Source organism: Pristis pectinata, chromosome 12 (genome assembly GCF_009764475.1).
Source record: "Pristis pectinata isolate sPriPec2 chromosome 12, sPriPec2.1.pri, whole genome shotgun sequence".
Classification (NCBI taxonomy): Eukaryota; Metazoa; Chordata; class Chondrichthyes; order Rhinopristiformes; family Pristidae; genus Pristis; species Pristis pectinata.
This window is the reverse complement of record NC_067416.1, coordinates 21218677-21241207: the sequence shown is the minus strand read 5'-3', so window position 1 is coordinate 21241207 and position 22531 is coordinate 21218677. Positions and strand designations below refer to the sequence as shown.

The 22531-nt window shown below is 39.8% G+C and overlaps 1 protein-coding gene across 1 annotated transcript in view; it reads left to right on the top strand.

Moving 5' to 3' along the window:
- Positions 1–22531, top strand: part of LOC127576804 (carbohydrate sulfotransferase 15-like) — a 73289-nt gene that overhangs the window by 14119 nt on the left and 36639 nt on the right. The window contains exon 2 of the mRNA XM_052027568.1: positions 20354–21070. Coding sequence (XP_051883528.1) covers positions 20573–21070 — 498 coding nt within the window. The 5' untranslated portion in view covers positions 20354–20572. The remainder of the gene's footprint in view (positions 1–20353; positions 21071–22531) is intronic.

Below are 22531 nucleotides of genomic sequence, written 5' to 3'. Positions count from 1 at the left end.
CTGATGTCAATCTGCTTAGACCTGCACTGGTGGCCCAGGTCTCCAACATCCCAAATGCTAACGTTACCGATTGTGCCGATCCTCAGCTCAATGCTTCTCTCATTCCCTTCTCTCCCACTCTGACCCCATCCCAGATTCAAGGAGTCCTGGATCCTTCATTTTCCTGTCCTTCACCTTCCAGCCCAAGGAACAAGGTCACTTTTGCTTCTCAGCACCATTTCACTTATCCTGTTGCACAGCAGATCCCACCACTAGGGCGTGATGTCTCTCCTGACAATTGGAGGAATGCAGCCCCTATCCCCCTTTGCTTACAACTGAATGTGTAAGGCCACTGATTGCTCTTCATCACGCCCCCCAATATCATTCTATCCTATCACAGCTTTGGGGTCCGATGCTTCTTTCCCCTAATTACCATCTCCCAGACCAACCACAGAACAGAACCAAACAGGCTTAAAGCTGCCTATTGCAACTGCAAACCTGTGGCTTGAATCAGACTCCTTAGTAGCTTATTTTTGATGTCAACAATTGAAGTTTGCAGTATAGACAATGACTATAGTTGTCACTGCTGCCCCATTGCAATGGTATTGGTATTGGTTTATTATTGTACAGTGGAAAAACTTGTCTTGCATACCGATCGCACAGGTCAATTCATTACACAGTGCAGTTACACTGAGTCAGTACAGAGTGCGTTGAGGTAGTACAGGTAAAAACAATAACAATACAGCGTAAAGTGTCACAGCTACAGAGAAAGTGCAGTGCCTTAAGGTACAAGGTCACAACAAGGTAGATTGTGAGGTCAGAGCCCATCTCATCGTAAGGTGCAAGGTCACAACAAGGTAGATCGTGAGGTCAGAGTCCATCTCATTGTATAAGGGAACCATTCAATAGTCTTATCACAGTGGGACAGAAGCTGTCCTTAAGCCTGGTTGGTACGTGCCACCTAGTGCAAATGTTATTGGTGCACTGGAAGACTGAAATTTCAGGAGTTCAGAACCAGGCCTTTCAGGAGTGCAGTCAGCAAATATTTTTACACTCAAAATATGCTGGGTGTATGAAACTCTTTCCACAAATTGAAATTGATGTTAAAATTGCAGTTTATTTATGAATCTTTTTATATATCTCTATTTATAAATTGATAATTTTTTGTTATCAAAGGGGATTAAAGGATGGACAAATATGATTACATGGAGCTAGATCACAAATCATCCACTATTTTAATGAATGACAATGGGTTCAAGAGACCTGTCCCTTGGTAACATTTCAGCATAAGTATAATACAATACAAACATGAATAGAGCTCAATGTGTAGCTTTTGCAATATGTATTGAAATAAAATAACATAAATTGCTCGTATGAATCATAAGCATGCTGGCAGCTTGTTTCAGTTTCATGTGACTACAGGAAATAATGAATTTCTGGTGTGAAAATGCTCTGGTCTCCTACTCTGTGGTAGCAGAAACCAGCAAGCTGTGAGAACTTGACTTATGGTAGTACTGAGAGTGAAAACTGCTCTCATATCTATGATGCAATAATGACTGCTGTTTTTTTTTGAAAACTTGAACTTTAATCTGCATACTTTATGTAAATCATTCCAGGCATTGTCAAAGTAAATGGTTTACTTTTTTGATGCATCTGCTTAAGTGTTCTTTTTGAATGATTCTACTTGGCAAAATTTTATGTTCCTGTAAAAAAAATGGGATATCTATCCATTTTTCTTGATTGATGATAGTAAGTGCATCCACTCATTGGTTTGTCAATAATCTTCAGGGACTGACTGCCTTTGATAATCACACATTACTGATATTCTGAGAGACACCTCACTTGTTCATCAATAAGTCTTTCTTTTAGTCACCATTTAGTTCCTAGTTATTATCTGGAACTCACTGCCAGTAATCAGGGCTTTCAAGAGGGAATTGCATAGGTACTTGAGGAGAAAATAATTTCAGGGCCCTGGGGAAAGAGCAGGAGAATAGAACTGATGAATTGCTCTACTAGGAGCCAGCATGGCTGTGATGGGCCAAATGATCTCCTTCTGTGCTGTAACAATCCTATGGTTCTATTTTATCCCTTGTTACACGCTGACTTCCCAATGAAACCTAAAACTGGAAGATCCAAGATATTTATCGAGAAAATGTAGTTGTGAAAAAAAGCAAATAAATGTGTTTGTAAATAATTGTTTTACTGCTTTACTTTTGATGAGTGTGAGATGTACAATGTAATTAATCTACAGTCATGCCAATATGGAATTATGAGAAGTAGTTTTATTGAATTGAACCACAGTTTAGGTGTAGGGTGAAGCAAGTATAAATTGAAATGGTGGAAGGGCTGATCTTACCTTGAAAGTTATTGCATTTAAATCATCTTATACCAAGATAAATTAAAAAAAAAGGAAAACGTAAGTTTTCTAGGAGACCAAGCAGATTATATCGTGCATTGGAATTGACTGTTCAAAGAATAGTCATCGGAGAAGGTTTAACTATGTAATTTATTGTCTCTGAAAGTGATGAGGATTTCTTTGCTTTGATATTGGTCAATTATCCAGCTGGTGAAGTAGAGCAGTTGAAATTGCTGATCAAGTGGAAGTGTCACTATGGTGAAACAGTTGCATCAAACTCTGAAACTCGAGCATAAAATCCCCATTGAAACTTGCAATGTTGGACCTTTTCCTCATTGGGACTGTGCACATGATATATATCTTGAAAGATCATCCTGTCGCTGCTGAAGTGGTGATGTCAATGTTGTCTGCACCTGCTAAGAAGTTTGTGTGGTACCTTGAGGCAGATCCATCACTGAAACCTTAATGCATGGATGTGAATGGGACCAACATTTGCCCTTTGACTACAGAATGGTGATTGCATTGACTCCCTGACATGTTAATCCAGCCAAATTTGAAAGGAAAACCTTTTTAATATTAGCTTAATTTATTTACAGAGGAAGTAATTTCACTGAAGCATAAGGCACATGGATGGGACCAGACCATTCAGATCCTTTTCCGACTGATACCTCAATTTCCCTTGTTGGCGCGGTAGTGTAGCGGTTAGCTTAACGCTTTACAGCGCCAGCAACCCGGGTTCAATTCCGGCTGCTGTCTGTGAGAAGTTTGTACATTCTCCCCGATTTCCTCCCACATTCCAAAGATATACAGGTTAGGAAGTTGTGGGCATGCTGTGTTGGCACCGGAAGCGTGGCAACACTTGCGGGCTGCTCCAGAACATTACGCAAAGAGATGCATTTCACTGTATGTTTCGATGTACATGTGACTAATAAAGAGATCTTCTCCATGCCTCTGGCTTTGTCCATGTACCTTTATTCTTTTATCTGACAAAAACCTATTTCAGGCCTAATACTCCATTTGTTGTGGCAATCATGGCTCTTTATGAGAAAGGGAGTTCCAAATTTCACTCATTTCTGTGCAATGCGGGTCCTCCCTGGGTCGTGAATACCCTGCTTATGGACGATCTGTACATACAAGCAAGTGTTTGGGAGATCAGCAGAATGGATGGGGTGGATTTGCCGGTTAGTGTGGAGGTGCAGCCATCTTCTGCCAGGTGGGAACAGAGCATTTACCTGTGCCTTCTCTCCCCAGCACCCAACACCACCCCAACCCACCCCGAATTGCAACAATAAGGGCTGGGTCGAGCCAAGCAGAGCTGAGAACACCGAGCACACTCACTTGCTCACTGAGTCAGTGAGGCCGGCTGGCGGCCCCTCTTCCCGCGCCTGCTCGCTCTCCCGTCACAGCTGTATCTGTGATCCTCTCCCACACACTGTTTTTGTTCATTTCTGACTTACAAACAGTTCGTGTTATGAACAGTTCTTGGGAACGGAGCCCTGTCATAACCTGGGGACTGCCTGTAAAGTGATTTTTCACTGTGCAGTTTAGTTCTAATTTTAGGATTGAGGCCTCTTTCTAGATTTCCCTCACCAGAGGAAATTTCTCTTTATCCATCCTGTCCAATCCTTTTAAACACAGCAAGTAACAGGTCATGCAGTGCTTGGTTTGCACATGCTTAAGCTATCCCAAAAACAATAAGTTCATGATCATATTCACCTTTCCCCTAATACTCTGTTATAACAACCGCACAGATGTTAAAGTGATAATTAGAAATCATGAGACAAAAATTAAATATTAGTTTGGGAGGTTTCTACAAACCTGTAACAAATACTGGTCAGACTTCAGAAATGGACTTATTATTTTAACTGTTTTTAACTGTTTTTATGCGTGTGAATTACATTTGGCAATAATGAGGTCACAATCACTGAAAAGAAGTTGTACGATATGATACCACCTTATTTAAATAGCCATGCCTAATTTAGGATAGGAGTTCCCAGCAGTAAAAGAAAGTGATGTAGGAAAATCAGAGAGATGGAAGATCCAGACTTGAAAATCTTCATCTTCAGCCAGCTGAGAATCATACATTAGAAACCATCTGCAAACATATGAAATGTACAGTAATTTCTGATGCATTCAACCTCTCAATGATGCAGCAATGTTCCTGGGAGAAGTTGGCCATTCTGTGGATCTTTCTGGACAGTTTTGACTTTTTTCCTTTCGAAGCCACCAAAAAAGTTATCTACTTCAGCCACAACTCATGGAAGTCAAATGTAAGATGAAATTTCTATCTAAGATAATTTAAAAATGATAAATAATGTAATAAATAATGCACAAGAGAAATGTTTCCATCTGAGATGTGGTGGAACTTGGTTTCCATTACACTGCTGTCTTTTTGACACATTAGAGGATGCTATCATGTGAAATACTTAATTTGAAAGTACAAAATGTTTTGTGTACTGATGCTTTATTAAACTGCTCAATCATAAAATTCTCCCTAAAAACCTGCTGTTCTTATGCTGTCATCTTTGGACTTGGTTCCAATATTTGCTGGATTTTGTTCAAAGCATCGAAGGAGCTAAATCCAAGTTTTTGCCATATCATGCCTTTATGTGACTTATTGTCAAACTGAGTACCAAATTTTGTTCAATAGCCTCTAGTGTGAAGCACATTAGGTTGCAATAGATGGTATGTAAGTCTGATTCATACGAATGTAGATTGCTGAACTTTGGTTTCCATTGACTCCTTTCACCAATTTAATTCAGAACAACAAAGACATCTTGCTTTAAGTTGGTTGGCAATGAAAGCTGGTCCTTTTGAAGCAAGCAACGTAAGAATTTTGAAGATCAGAATATGTAGATTGACTTGCTGATTGGATCTGGTCATTAGTCACTGTGATAAACCTATTCACTATCTGTGGGGGGACCCAATTGGTTTTAAACCTCTTTGCTCCCCAGATTGGAATGATCTATCTAGTTTTAATTGGATAGCAAAATTACTGACTGCTCTCATGGTTAGTTTTTCAAAACTTCTTTGAAAAGTTTAAGCTGTAGCAATTCCACATCTTTTGTGTTTTACATTTGAATCAAGTACTTTCTGTGTTCGTACCTTAATAAAGGCGATTTAATTAAAGCTGTGGACATTAATTAGCCTTGGTCAGTATTTTCACTTTAAGAATGTATCTTGAGAGATCAGAGCAGAGTACAGCATAAGACAGTGGCTTGCATTCAGGTGTAAAAGATGTGATGGTCTTTTTATGGCAATAACTAGGCAACAAATTGATAATTTAAATATATGGTATTCTCAGAGCTGTAACAACATTGTAAAGCTATGTGTTTTACATTGGGAAGGAATAATGCTGGCAATCCTTGGTTTGATTCATAATTGGGTTTTTGTATTATCACAAATCCCTCTGGTTGGATGTGCTGAGGGTAATTTTGGTTTGATTTGAGTGACCATTTACATGTATTATGATTCCTCTACATTCATTGTTGTTATTTCGGGTGCCCTGTTCAGGTGTACAGTACCTATGAACAATGGCCCATCAAGTCTGGGCTGGTGACTTTTTTCTCCATCTCTGGCTCTTTATGGAAAAGGCCTCTTCTTGGGGAAAAATACATTGTTATTATTTAAATCTGTGTTTCTGCAATCATGTAATCTTTAATCTCAAAATATAACTGAATTTATCCATCCTATTTCCTAATTTCTTAAAATGTTTTCCCTCACACTGGTTTGTCTAGGCCTCTGACTCTGGGGCTGAGAGGGTCCGTGGCCACCTTTAGTTTTGTCCGTTTTTTTTTTCTCCTGGTCCATCTATGGTGCCTTACAGCCATTGTCCCAGCTCAGATCACTTTACTGTCACCTCTGATTGCTGAACATAAAGTCAGGAGAAAATAATAGCTTCTTGGACAGATGGACCATCATTCACTGGACCCTGAGGTATGGCAACAATCTTCATTGGATCTTAAATGAAAGAAACGAAAATGCATTTACATTAGTGCCTTGTGTGATGCTGGGATATCCCAGGAGAACGACTTCTGAAGTGTAGTTGCCATGGTAATTAATGTAGGTCACTTTGAACAAAATAAACAGGAAAAGCCTTTCCTCTTGTCATTTCCTGAACAAGTGTCGAGGCTGTATTAATAGCAGGAGATACAGACAAAGTGATGTGAAGTTTATTGGAAGAAGCTCATGTGGATCTGGAATCTGAACATGAATCCAATGGCTAGAATGGCCTGTTTCTGCATTATGGATGTAATGAGCTAGAAATTCTTTTGTATAATCCAGTATTGTTATGTGATACCTATTACATATTTTACGACACTGAAGGAGGCTATTTGGCCCATTAAGGTAATGCCAGCTCATGCAACAATCCCACTTTCCCACTGACCATATTTCCCTGTAACCTATTGACTCCCACATACCCTTCAACTCCACCCTAATTTTTCCTTCCATTCACCTATGCTAGGGGTGATTTACAGTGGCCAATAACCTACCAACCAATGTGTCTTTGGGATGCATGTAGAGCATCTGGGGGAACCCCACCAAGTCACAGAGAGAATGTTAAAACTCCACACAGATGGAACTAGAAGTCAGGATTGAACCTGGGTCACTGGAGCTGTGAGGCAGCTGCACTACCTGTTGTACCACAATGACATCCATACAATAATGTTACGTACCAGCAACAATAGAAACACAACGAGCCAATCAAAAGGAAATTTATCAGTCTGATTGACAATCGATCGTTCCACAAGCCCCAATTTTGTTTCAAACCCAGACCTCTCGTATCAGTCTTGAGTTCAATCCCGGACGACTCTCGTCAATCTTGGATCAATCCCGGATGAGCCCCCAATTTTGTTATGTACCAGCAACAATAGAAACACAACGAGCCATGTTTAAATATTAGAATCTATTTATTAATAACTGCTTGTAATAGTAAGAGAAGTAAAAATGTTAGATATCAAACATTGATCAAAATAACCTGAAATGTGTGTGTGGCAAGTTCCCAAACCCCAAGTCTAGGAACGTATCTCAAAGTTCAGTTCAGCAAGGCATGAAGCAAAACGATGAGCAAGGGCTTTTGAAAACCACATTAGAATGTAGAGAGAAGGAGTTTACAAATTCCACAGTGGAACCAATATGACACCTCAATTGCCGAAGAACTCTGTTGCTTTCAGTCAGAGATAACTGCCACTTTGAGGGCACTCGATATGTTGCTGCCCACAGTTGTGCCTGATTCCTGGTACAGGTTAACGACAAAGTGGACTCCCCAGATTGCTCCAAAAGTTCATACCTGGATTGTAAAGTGACAGTTACTTCGATTGTGCTCCACTCGTAGATACAGAGACTGGCAGTCAGTGCTACCAACTTTTGTCTGTCTGTCTATCTATCTATCCCCCTCCCCCTCCCCCTCCCTTCAGACTCGTACATCATTCCAGTTCTAGATGCTTTTTCCACTCCCACTCACAGCAGTCAGATAAAGCCACACACACTACCGCCCAGGTGCCTTAAAGGGACACTCACCAAAGAGCAACCTGGTTCGTAACAATAATGACGTTCATCTAAAATCTGATTTGTGAAATAAGATCTGGTCTTTTGTGTGTACGTGGTACACTTCCAGGACTACAACCCTGATTCTCCCTGTGTAGGATGGACATACACCCAGAGGTTGACAGACACATACTGTACATTGACAGCAAATGTTGTGCAGGGTTCAACTTGTATATTTGAATAATGTGGACTTCTTGCACCAAAGCAACACCCACAAAATGCAGGAGGAACTCAGCAGGTCAGGCAGCATCTATGGAGGGAAATAAACAGTCGACGTTTCGGGTCGAGACCCTTCATCAGGACTGACAAGGAAGTGGGCACTTGGACTTGCCCATCACCTGCCAGCCTGTGCTCCTTCCCCTCCACTAACCTTCTTATTCTGGCTTCTGCCTTCTTCCTTTCCAGTCCTGATGAAGGGTTTCGACCCGAAACGTTGACTGTTTATTTCCCTCCACAGATGCTGCCTGACCTGCTGAGTTCCTCCAGCACCTTGTGTGTGTTGCTCCAGGTTCCAGCATCTGCAGAATCTCTTGTGTCGCACCAAAGCGAGCCTTGAATGGAGAGTTGAGACCTGCCTTAGAGTTATGTGAAGGGAACCAAACTGACCTGACCTGCTGGTGGGGAAATTTGAGACACAGATCTTGTAGGTAGCTTCTCATAATATTTTGCTTGGTGTTCACTCCAATCACCCACCCCCACGCATGTCTGACCTTCCCCTCTCATATCCCACCAACAAATTTTACTGTCCAAATCTTTTCCCTTTCAAAGCCTAATGATGTTGCTAATTGTTGTCCTTCAATGACGTTGCCTATTTGACTGACCGGGGTCTCTGGGAGCAGGAGAGGATGGGGGAGGCTACCTTAACATCCCTTTCTCGGCTTATCTAATTACTTAGAAAACTGAGGAGATAAATAAAACACAGTGACAATGAAAGGAAACAAGAAGGCGGGAAATAACGGGAGAGTGCACAGAGGAAAATCCCAAACAAAGTGTGAACGTTGACAGAGGGTCTGAGAAACGGGGAAACTAATGATTCAGAGAGAGAAGTGGAAATATTAATCCAGATATGAGCATGGTAGAAACATGAGGGTCAGGGGCAAATAAAGATGGGGTGGGGGAGGGTGCGGTGGGGGGAGTGGGTGCAGGAGAACTGAGAGCAGAAGAAAGACAAAAAAAGAAACTGAAATAGAATAAAAATACAGGTATAAAGAATTATATTTCCAGAAGTTTCCTCTATTAGCAGTGTTATGAGAAGTCAATGGCATTATCTAGTATTGTACCAGGTATAGCGGGGCAGGAAATTCTAATGTTTGGCTTAGACCTTAGTTTGAACACTGGCCTCAGCAGTAACCAGGAGATATAACTAGCCAGAATCCACAGTTGTGAGTAATATTATGAGAGATCCAGATATAACCATTTAATTTTGCTTTGACTATAGTGCTTTTTAAGATGTATGAAGGTGATCTGGGGACTATTTAAAATTTATAGATGCCCTCACTTTGCCAATCCCTACATGTATAGCAAAGAACTTAATGACGCGGATAATTAAGCTTGTTTGTCACACATCATCAACTTGTGTCGAACATTTAAGAGATATCCTAAATAAAAATTAATTCTTTGTAAACAGCTATGCTCTTTCTTGTGTTGTAAGCTTGCTCATTATTTGCTTTAAAATCAAAAGGTAGAATCCACTCTGTGTAGCTGGGTGATATTTTTCTGAATCTCTTATTATCTAATATATTTTTGCTTGTGTCTAAATAAGATACATAGATCTTGATTCTTGAGTTTCATCCTTTATGACGTAAAAGTATATTTCGGTTCACTATCCGGATAAAGCAGTATAAAAGAAATTTGTGTTTAGAAAGATAAGTGAATATATCACTGTAGTCAGTAGCATTCTTCCTTCTGGGATGTCGAATAGTCTGAACAGTTCCAACAGCTGAAATGTTATTTTGAAATCTTGTAAATCAGAGTTGCCTGAAAACGGTTGCATTGCAGAGTTGCCTCACAACTAGATCACAGGCTTTTGAGTTTCCAATATAAAGTAATTGACTAAGAACAGCAAGGAATGAATAAAGGCAAAAAAATGTAATTAATTCTACTTTATGGTATCTGATCTTTCAGTGTATATTCTTAAGCGTTTTTTCACTAATGGGGCAAACTATATCGTTTTAATACATTTTCACATCGTAAGGTGCCTCAAGCTGGCTTTTTTTTGTTTAAAATTTGAAAGATATTTGACTTTGGTGTATAAGCATGGTTCCTTATAAAGATTTAATATGAATGTTGGATTCAAAAATATAATGGAATGTGGAGTGCAAACAGTCATTTGTTAAATATGAACAATATCAAAACGAAGTAAAGCACTTTTCCAGGTGGTGGAAAAACAGTCTGATGGAAATAGGATAAGGAAAACAGCTGACATTCCATTCAGGAAAGCACAAAAGCAGGTCTGATTTATTCCTGTGTACATTTGGTAAGGTATCTGATCTTAAAAGATTATTCTGCATTGAATTATCATGGAGGAAAAGTAGTCCTAGGATGATATAATATTTCCTGTTATTGTTCAGTTTTAAAAAGGACCAGGTAATCTTAATTGTGTTAACAGGCAACTATTTCTGCACCAACTGCCAAAAACAAAATGAAGACAACAAAGAAGGTATTTTTTTCCAGGTGTTGGGCAGCTTTATGTAATCACATCAGTGTTTGAAACAATCTGCAGTGGTGTCTATTTCAGACATCCTGTACCAGACATTTCTGACTTGTAACATTAAGTGAAGAGAATAAAAACATGATCCTACTCTTCTTCACTAATGTTGAAGTCGGATTGTAAAACACCGACTCCTTTTTGGTATGAGATCTAGATGACCCTCCTTTACATAGAAAGGCATCAAACGTTGGCAGGATAAGAGATAATCATAATTAGGTCCCAGTGGATGGAACAAGCTGACAGACGGATGCAACAGACTTTACGTTCAAGTGATAAGGAAGCCTAGGTGATATCTTTTTCTTCCTACTCACTTTCCTATCTCAGAGATACTGACATTAATTATAGTGGAATTGTACTGGGGTAAATCTCGGATTGGTGCTGAGACACTCTTGGCACCATGGTTAAGTTCTTCATAACATCAATTAAAGCATTAGTTAGATGTTCTCTGTACTGACAAGTAAGTGCCTGTGGATGTGCACATCTGAAATCTTGTAACAATTCTGTCGAAATACTTCCCTTAAATTCCCAGTTCTAACTAGAAATCAAGTTATGAACATAAAGTAATTTAGACTTCTCAATTTCATCACTGTAGTCAATTCTTTAATAGTTAGTCCACAAAATATCCATATCTGCAAGCTCCATACCTGCAATAATTATTGTGACATGGTACACTCGTGATAAGAGATGGTGGAAAAGAGAGGCTAAAGTCAAATTGTACAAAGTTTATTTTTCAGAGACTAACTTGACATCATCAGAGATGATGATTATGCTACAAAAACAGTTCTCCCGACAACATAAAATCAATAAATAGGATTACATAGTTTGCAGCATTTATGGCAAGTGTGAACAATGTATCAAATGATCTTGGGTGTGGTGAAATTCTTATAGGAAAGAGTGTGTGCTATAATGATGCCCTCTCTCATACAAAACCCTGCTAGTTGGAAAATTTGGATTAACTTTTGACCTTTACAGGAACAGAAGATATTGGGTTGGTTATCTGTCAGACACCCTCATGGGAAGGAAAGTCAGGTAGGGTAGCAGATCTGGTATTACCAGCATTTTAACCTGGTGAAAGCTGAAAGTAACTCAATAATGACTAAACCCTACATTGTTTAACCACATATGTTAGATTTATGATTGGGTTGTGGGAAATATACCAAAAGACCTTCAAGGATATGACAAGGAACAGATATCACTTAGACAGTCAGAACCGAAGGCATAAATGTAGGAAACAACTTGTAGGAGGGCTTCTGCCCATAGTATAGCAGTAAAATTTTGTAACATGACATAGGAATACATAACTCTTGAAGTTTTACAGTGATCTTGTATACCATTTCTTTTGATTTTGTTCTCAAAAGTAATGGCTTCCCATTTTTGTGATCAGGCACCTACCTGCAATTTGAGTTGCCTGTTGTAAACTGGAAACTAGATAGCCAATTATTTTAAATAATCTTAGCACATGTTAAACATGATACTCTACTTGGGATACATTCACATGATAAAATGAGATGAAATTGGATACATTAAGTAATATGTGGAAATTTTTGTACATCTGTAACCACTTTTAATGATTTACAATTTGTCACTATTTACTTGATGGTTATATATTTTGGAAAGTAGTTCACATTTCAGAGTACATAATTTTTATGTACCTCCATTTTAATATTGGGTCTTAATTTATTAATTATCTTGATTAGTACTTAAAATTCAAAGCCTAACAGGCTAATTGTATAGCAAAGTAATTGGTGGGTGGAATACTCCACAGAGATCCAGTACACATTGGAACTTTTTGAGATATAGATTGATGGCAAGGAACAATAGAAATTGCCTGTACCCTGATCAACATCCAGGACAAAATCCTTTAGTTCCTTATTTTAAACCTTAAAGAGCACTGGAGTGATGTGTCATTTCATTTATTTCATCAGTCATTAGAGGAGACTGTCCAATAAAGTCGGGTCAAGTTTATTGTCATGTGCACAAGTACAGTGAGATACAGGTACAATGAAAAACTTGCTTGCAGCAGCATCATAGGCACATAGCTACAGACAACACACAGTATATAAATTATACATAAATTAAACAAGACAGTGAAGAGAAAAAGCAGACTTATGTGCAAAATAGGATATTACTGCAAAAAAAACTATCAGAAATGGGTCTATGGTAGTGCAAGAGGTGGTGATGGATATTCAGGGATAGTCAACAATTTGTACAGTGAATCTAGATCAAACTTGGCATCCTTGCAAACACCAGAGGAGGTTTTGAATCTTGCCAGTTTGCATTGTGTCCGCCCTATGGCTAATTTAAGATGTTTATTCTGAAAGATGCATTCTTTTGATCTTAAATAACTCTTGTGTGTTTACTCTCCAACTAAACTGATTTCCTCCACTCACCCCATCTATCCATTGCTAACTCATGGCTCACCCATGCTATTTTGATATTACTGAATGTCAGTAATCGAGCTGGTCAAATACATTGATGCAGTCATGAAGAAGGCATGCCAGTGGCTCTACTTCGTTCGGAGTTTGAAGAGATTTGGTATGTCACCAAAGACTCTTACAAATTTCTATAGGTGTACGGTGGAGAGCATTCTGACTGGTTGGATCACAGCCTGGTGGGGAGCCTTCAATGCACAGGATCTCAAGAGGCTGCAGAGGGTTGTAGACTCAGCCAGTTCCATCACGGGCATAAATCTCCCCACCACCAAGGATATCTTCAGGAGGTGGTGCCTCAAGGCGGCATCCATCATTAAGGACCTTCACCATCTAGGACGTGCCTTCTTCTCGTTACTACCGTCGGGGAGGAGGTACAGGAGCCTGAAGACCCATACTCAATGATTCAGGAACAGCTTCTTCCACTCTGCCATCAGATTTCTGATCGATCCATGAACCCATGAACACTACCTCAATATTTCTTTTTGCACCATTTATTTATTTTGTAATTTATAGATTTTTATGTCTTTGCACTGTACTGCTGCCACAAAACAACAAATTTCACCTCGTATGTCAGCGATAATAAACTTGATTCTGATTCCCATTCTTCACCTCCTATTCTCACACCATGGTTGCATCACTAGAGAGTTCACAATTCCAAATTGCTCTGGAAAATACTTTGGAATGTCATGGACTTGTAAAAGACCCTGCAAAAATACACATTTTTCTGTAATGGGAATATGTGACTAGTGGAAGGTTCACACATGGCAAGAACTGAAAAGGGGTATTGCTGAATGCTTGTGTCTGGAAAGAGAAATCAGCAATTGGTATCAAGATAGTGATGCTGACAGTGGGAGGTGGTGGATGGGATTTAGCAAGAGTCCCCTTCCCCATCACACACCCAAAAATGGCACTCGTACTGAGTTATGGTGTCTTTGACAAGCCCTGTTAAATGCAAGGCTTTTTAAAACACTTATCGCTTTATAACAACATTGTGCTCTTAAAATCAACCATATAATGTAGTTGGGTGTGCTGCTCATTATTGTTGGCTATTCTATAGTTATAGCCTATTAACAAACTTGGAAGGCAAGGCTTTGGAACATATCATTTTCCAAGAATGTGACTTCATTAGTTTTGTTTCCAGAGGAAAGTAGTATTCTTCTTTTGAGTGAGAGTAGTTTTATTTTTTCAGTCTTTGAACAATAATTTGCAAAAAAATACTTATTGCAGTGAGGCTGGAATTTACTCAGAGCAGAATTCAAAATATCTAGAATCAATTTCTGTCCTCAAGTTTTCATTTTTTTTAGAGAGTTCAGCCTGATGTTGTGCAAAGCCATAATGAAAACACAGATCCAATTGTGCTTTGAGTTTGCTTTTTCTCTGTTATTTCCAATTAAACTAAGCATAAAAATTCAAAACCTGGGCCCAGAATTTGCTTCCAGCAGTTCAATTATGTTCCTGCGTGCTTAAAACAAGATGTACTCAACAATATGGTGCAATCTCTGTGCCAAGTGCATCTCCTTTCCCAGCACCTGCTGCTGTTGGGCATATATTCCAAGGGTTTCCTGGTACCCAACAAATGTAATGTCTTTAAGCTGGATGAGTAGCCAATCACATGAAAAGAATGCTCATTAACAGGAGACCAGTAGGCAACTTTTAATTATCTATTTAATCTTCTGCACGATTTAACTACTTGAGCTTGGCAGTCTTCTGCCTGCTAAACCTGTCTTCAGTGTGTGGAGTGCCAGGAAACTGTAGAAGTTAGAATTTTGCCCCTCAATGTCATGCTAGTTCAGCATCAGATCACAGTTGAAAATACCCTACGATCACATAGATTTAAGAACAATGCATTTGCTTGGGAGTCTTGAATCTCTGCAGTTACAGGGGTAAATGGTTGCAGTCCCACATGTAATGTTTGGTGGATTTATGGTAGATTTGAGCCATTGTGCAAGGTGCTGAATAAACACTGGAACATTCACATGTAGTTAAATAGAAACTGAATCATCATGAATACAATTTTGCTGAGATAAAAGATATTTTGAAATATTAATGTCAAGAGAAAACAGTATACATACTTAAAATTGGTTTCTTAGGGCCACAAAGGTAGTGATGACGATTTAGTGTGCTACTGAAAAGTCAAGAAAGACCTCTTAACTATAAATAAGATTTTCAAAGTATCTTCTGGTCAGATTAGTTCAGAAATACCTTAAATTCATATCAGTTCAATCAATTTCGGCCTGATTATGATGAAGAAGGCTACAAAATAGTGCATCTGGCAAAGATGCACTGAATCATTGGAGACAGCTTCAGGATTTCACAGTTGAGCTATGCATGCACGCAAATTCCATAGCGTTTTTCAGTTTTGGGTGAACACCAGCAGCTGCTGTTTCATACTGCTGCAGAATCCAGACTGTTGTGCTGTACAGAGACACAAGAGACTGCAGATGCCGTAATCTGGAGCAACAAACTCCGGCCACCATCTGTAAGGAGTTTGTACGTTCTCCCCACGTCTGCGTGGGTTTCCTCTGGGTGCTCTGGTTTCCTCCCACATTCCAAAGACGTATGGGTTAGGAAGTTGTGGGCATGCTATGTTAGCGCCAGAAGAGTGGCGACACTTGCAGGCTGCCCCCAGAACACTCTATGCAAAAGATGCATTTCACTGTGTGTTTTGATGTACATGTGACTAATAGAGATCTTGTCTTGTCTGGAGGAACTTAGCAGATCGACCAGCATCTGGGGTGGGGAAGGTATTATCGATGTTTTGGATCGAAACCCTGCATCACACTGAGAGTGGAAGGAAGATAACTGGTATGTAGAGGAAAGGGGGAGGGGTAAGATGAAGGCCAGTAGGTGATAGGTGGACCAAGGAGGGGTGAAGGATGATGGACGGATGGAGCCTGGTGGGGGAGGGGAGGGTGAAGGTTGAGACAGAGGCTGGAGGGTGATATGCAGGAACACAAAGGCTGCTAGTGCTGGAATCTGATGAGTAAAGGAGGTGATAATGAGAACCATTAGGGGAGAGGTGAAGGGCAGAAAGAACCAGAGCCAAATGGAGGATGGGGGTCGATCTGATGGGTAAAATGTGTGTGTAGTAGGTGGATAGAACCAGGAGGGGAGGGGTATGAGAGTTGGGGGGGGGCACGGGAGGAAGAAACATAAGAAGTAGGAGTTACCTGAAATTGGAAAACTTATTCAGTGTTCGTTCTATTGGGCATTAGGTCACAGACTACCCTGGCAGAATGCGAGGTGTTGTTCCAATAGTTTGCATTGAGCTTCACACAGATGGTGCATTACTTGCAGCGTTGGCTGGTGTGCACAGTTAAACTGTTCCCAGCCAAAAGAGTAAAAGCAACATTGTCATTTAATGTTGGTAAAGCGGAAATGAGTTTGTTACTTGTACCCTGTGTATGGGACCGCAGATCAACAATCAAATGGAAAGACTTCCTCATGTTATAATGCAGTGGATAAACATATTTGATCAATAGCCCAAGGCAATTTTTTAATACCACACTAAATCATAATCTTTCAGATTCTTCCCTATCTCTAAATATCCATGGGCCTTGTGCTACTTGTATTTAGAAAGCTGTTTGTGTCTTTTCATTGCAAAAAATATGTTGCAACACGTTGTTTTTACTTTCTTGGCATTAATCTCCATTATTTTGAGTTGCTTCTCCTGGAGTGAGGGAGAACACACATGTTGTGCATATATTTGCTGTGCTTTGAACTTGTGTACTGCATTTTTTGATTTGTTGTGACTTTTGCCTTGGCTTTTTTTGCAGAATAGTTGGGGTGGATTGATGAGAAAATTCTGCCCTTTTGTTTGTGTTGCACTTATCCCTTGGACTTTTGGCGTAAATTTAAACTTTGAAACATGGAAACATAAAACAAACGAGTGTAGGTCCTTTGGCTCTTTGAGCCTGCTCTGCTGTTTGATACAGTTATGGCTGATCATCTACCTCAATGTCACGTTCCTGGCATTCTCCCCATACCCCATGATGCCTCTTGTGTCTAAAAACTTATAATCTTCCTTAAGGACGTTCAGTGATTTGGCTTTTATGGCACCCTGTGGTAGCACATTCCATGGTTCATCACCATCTGAGTGAAGAAATTTCTCCTGACCTCAGTCCTGAATCTCTTGTTCTGTAACTTTGACCTCTTATTTCACAGATATCAGCCAAAGGAAACATCTTCACCACATCCAGAATAACTAGCCCTGTTAGAATTTTACAAGTTTCCATTAGGTCCTCACTCATTCTTCCAAGTTCCAATGAATGCAAAGTAGTTGACAATCTCTCGTGATACGACAATCCTGCCACCCAAGGAATCAATCCAGGGAACCTTTGCTGCACTCCTTTTATGGGAAGTATATTCTTCCTTGGGGAGAGGATTGGGTTGCTTGTCAACAAGGATAGTTAATTTAGTTAACATTAAAGGTACAATTTGTAGGTAACAGATTTAATTTAACAGATTCTGATTAAATAAAACTACTGGATTTCCTTTATTATTGCTCACCACTAACTGGTGGTCTGGGGTCTGCTGATATTTCATTAAAGGCAGTGAGCATCCCTGATGGTCCTTGAGGTAATTACAGATCATTTTGAAATCTGCCATTTCACTCCTTCTCTCAGTCAAGGATCATCCTCTCACAAAAACTTTAAATTTACGTGCCATTTCTTGTGTGATTCGCTGCAGGAATTGTAAACACCTATTGTCAACTATTGGGGTGAGGCAATGGAGTGTAGAGATGGAGCACTTGGAATCAATGGTGAAGCTCTGCAAGAACATAAGATAACCCAACCACAATGCCTCCAGTTTCGTAATTGGCTTCAGTAAACAAAACCAGTATTCTGATCTTCCTGAATAGCAATTAACTTCTGAATAAGCTCAAGTCAATGTTTGCTTAACTTTAGTTCAACAATTACTGTACATGTAGGCCTTATTTTAGTAACACAATAACACACTATACATATGGTACACATCACAAACATTATAATGCTCCTATCCTTTTGAAGCAAAAACTCACTGACTTAGTTAATACAGTGTTATCTGAAATCCTGCAACGTGAATTTTAAACAAATGCACTAAATGTAAAATGCTGGGGATGCTGCAAGTCTGAAATAAGAAGGTACACTTACCAGAGTAACATAGTTAGCCTGTCAGCATTTATCCTCTTTTAAAGTGATGAAGGCTAAAACGGCAATATGTTTTGAGATCATCAACTCCGTGCTTGCTTAGACCCTGTTGCATCTCAAACCTTTGCCAATTCTGATAATGACCTAATATGTTACCTCCGTTTCTCACTCTGCATCTGCTGGTTGAACTGCTGAGAATTTCCAACATTTTCTGTATCTTCAAACTTTTCAATGCCCCTTACACTTCAGATGTAGCACAACACTGCAAGTTTGTGTGTGAAATTTGATAGTTTGCAAGAAGCTGGATCTCCAGCAGTGGTAAACACCAGAACTGCAGTACATCTGCAGTTTCTTTATTGGCCTGTGTGTGACTTTGCATAACTGCATTTAATGTCATGGTTTAGAAATACAGAAAGATTACCTGGCCATAGTAACACAGTGCTGGACGAAAACCTCACTAAGTCCCATACTTGAGTTTTTCTCCCCACCACCCACAATGCCAATCTCCCTCACCCTGCCCCTCCCCAACCACCAGCTGACCTTTGCACCCTCCTGACCCTCCAATTACCCAAGGTTCATGATGGAGTGCCGGATCAGGCTTTTTCAGTCATCTCTTCTCCCCTGATCCTTGATTCCACCCCCACCCAGCTTTTGTCTGGGTCTCTGGTGCATTTTTCTTTGAAAGAGTGCAGCACATTTGTTCAAGAGCTACTGAAGTTCACAGCAGCTGATCTTCAGCCAAAAGCGTCAGTGGCTTGCCGTATCATGACTACATCATGCATTCATTAGGACTCACTACAATTTCTAAGTAGTTATGTTTCTGTTTTCATTAAACCTCTATGCCTCCTCTGATACTTTTGCAAGAGTCAGCATGTGATATTTGTGAGTAAGAGAACAAATCCAGTGCTATTAACATGCAAACTAATTGCACCTTATATTTCGTAATGAAATGTATCTTATCAAAGGCAGTCATCTGCAATATACAGACAAATTTCTCAAGTAGAAAGTAGCAGAGAAACCACATGATTACAGGTTCTTATTGGTCTTGGCAATTACAATTTTTAATAAAAGACAGTCAAATAATATGACAAAAATAACCTTCTCTGACACAGTTTAGGTATATTTCCTCTGTTGTTTCATATGTAAATTAATATTTTAATTTTTTTAAGACCATAAGCTATGGGAGCAGAAGTAAGCCATTCGGACATCGAGTCTGCTCCACCATTCAATCATGGCTGATTTATTTTTCCCTCTCAACCCCATTCTCCTGCCTTCTCCCCGTAACCTTTGACACCCTTACTAATCAAGAACCTATCAACCTCCGCTTTAAATATACCCAGTGACTTGGCCTCCACAGCCGTCTGTGGCAATGAATTCCGCCCTCTGGCTAAAGAAGTTCCTCCTCATCTTTGTTCTAAAGAGATGACGTATTCTGAGGCTGTGCCCTCTGGCTCTAGACTCTCCCACTACTGGAAACATGCTCTCCACGCCCACTATCCAGGCCTTTCAATATTCGGTAGGTTTCAATGTGATCCCCCTCATCCTCCTAAACTCCAGCGAGTAAAGGCCCAGAGCCATCAAACGCTCCTCATATGTTAACCTTTTCATTCTCAGGATCATTCTTGTAAACCTCCTCTGGACCCTCTCCAATGCCAGCACATCCTTCCTTGGGTATGGGTCCCAAAACTACTCACAATACTCCAAATGTGGTCTGACCAACGCCTTGTAAAGCCTCAGCATTACATCCTTGCTTTTATATTCTTGTCCTCTCGAAATGAATGCTAACATTGCTTTTACCTTCCTTACTACTGACTCGACCTGCAAATTAATCTTTAGGGAATCCGGCACTAGGACTCCCAAGTGCCTTTGCACCTCCAATTTCTGAATTCTCTCCCCATTTAGAAAATAGTCTACGCCTTTATTTCTTCTACCAAAGTGCATAACCATAGAAATTTTTATAGAAATTATTTTGGTAATTGCCAGCTGAAAACAAATGCCTGAGCACAGTTGAACGCCTTTAACATTAGTAATAAGATACCCTCACCTTAGCACAATCATACAGTGAATACTTTCTGGTATAATTTTTCTGTGCTGACAGGTGTTGCTATGAGCAACACCACTAGATGGATGTGCAGGATAAATGAAGTACATGTACAGAGTGCTATTTTATATTTACTGCAGGTTTTCTCTTTCTCTGTAGGTATATTTTAAAGATTGATTATCCCCACCACCTGACATCAGGAAAGTGTTCACATTGTCTTAGGAGCAAGGTTGTGCCAATCTGCGTTTCAACTGAGGCCATTTCAATGGTAGAATGCCAAAAACAATTGATCAAGGACCTCAAATGGAGATGTAGTTATTTAATACCTGGGTGCTATGAACCTATGCTTTACCTTCACAAGGTGCATGGCCAAGTAAAATGCATTCAGGGCCCAATTGTACAGAAAATAAGTTTGCTTCATTTACTTTTAACAAAGACTTTCAGAAACCACCTCAACTATTTTATGAAGCTCAGCAGCAACCAATGAATTTACTTGCAACACTGGAGATCAAAGCAGAACGCAGGTTTAAATGGAGTGGATATATTTTTGCGTGGAAAGCAAAACTGGGCACCCTGTTTTTGGGTGTAATAATATTATGCCTAGTAATGGCATCTTATATTTTAACCAGAGACCAACAGAGACTACTGCTCACTCCATCCCCATTCCAATACAATACCAGCACAAATAATAATTTCCTAGAATTGGACTCAACTGAATTTGAGGATGACAATGATGAACTTTCCTCACCACTAAGCTGGTTGGGAAGCAGCAATTATTTAAAATCTGAACTCATTATTGAAACCCGCAATTCCAAACTTCAACTTACGCCAAGAAGACTGCCAGAGTGGGATGATCTTATCAAAGAAGAAGCACATGTAAGTCGGAATTTATTTTTCTATAAAATCACTGTCTGTTTACTAATAAGATGTCAGCATGCATTACTTGACTATTTTTTGCGACCTTTAGATTTTAAAAATTAGAAGTATAGAGTGTCAGCAATTTTAATGACACCATTCAGGTGATTTAATAATCTCATTTAATAAGCTCAGGGCTGTGATCTGACTGATACCATACATGCTAGGTTTACAAGTTGGACCATATAGCCAAATAGTTGGAACCACTTGAATGGAATATACTTAGTGATAAACATCATCTGTTCCAGATATTGAAATACCTGTTTCACTGATGTGTTAATCATCTACCGTTAAATATTGAAGCCAAATGTATTTTGCTGTGTGTCAAATCTCATTATGTGCTATATGTGATTACACGGGCACAACCCTCCCCACTATCAAGGACATCTTCAAGAGGTGGTGCCTCAAGAAGACAGCATCCATCATTAAGGACCTTCACTATCCGGGACATGCCCTCTTTTCGTTACTACCATCAGGGAGGTGATATAGGAGCCTGAAGACCCACACTCAATGTTTTAGGAACAGCTCCTTCCCTCCCCTTCTGAACTGTCCATGAACCTGTGAACACTACCTCATTATTCCTATTTTGCACTATTTATTTACTTATTTATTTTAGGAACTTATAGTAATTCTTATGTCTTGCACTGTACTGCTTCCACAAAACAACAAATTTCACAACATACATCAGTGATAATAAATCTGATTCATTAGTGCTGAAGAAAAAGATTTAATTGGTAATGATCACCACTCTCCCATTTTGCACAGTTTGAAATTGGAGCATTATATTTTGAGTATTAATACAATAATTAGTTAGCCCAGATGTTCAGTGATGTATGGTATAAAACAAAATTCCAAGTTTAATTTTTGATGTCATTTGCATTGGTTAACTTTGCCCATCTTGAGCTGTAGGATTTTATAGTTGAGAAACAAAGGACTGCAGATGCTGGAATCTAGATTAGAAAACAACAGGATGCTGGAGGAACTCAGCAGGCCAGGCAGCATCCGTGGAGAAAAACAGACATCAATATTTCGAATCAGGACCCTTTAGGACTGAAGGTGGGAAAAGGGGAAGCCCAATATATAGGTGGGAAAAGCAGAGCAGTGATAGGTGGACTAAAGAGGGGAGGCGGGTGGACACTAGGTTCAGGTTAGAGATAGTGATAGGCAGGTGTGGGGGAGGAGGGGAGAGCAGATCCACCTGGGGATGGGTCAAAGGTATGGAGGCAGGCGGCATGGGGGGAGGGGAAGAGAGGGGAAAAAAGAGAGTGGCTAGGAAAGGGAAGAAAAGAAGAGGGATGGTGGGGGCAGGCGTTTGGTTTACTTAAAGTGGGAGAATTCAATGTTTATGCTGTTAGGCTGTAAGGTCCCATACGAAAAATGAGGTGCTGTTCCTCCAGTTTGCACTTGGACTTCTGGCAGTGG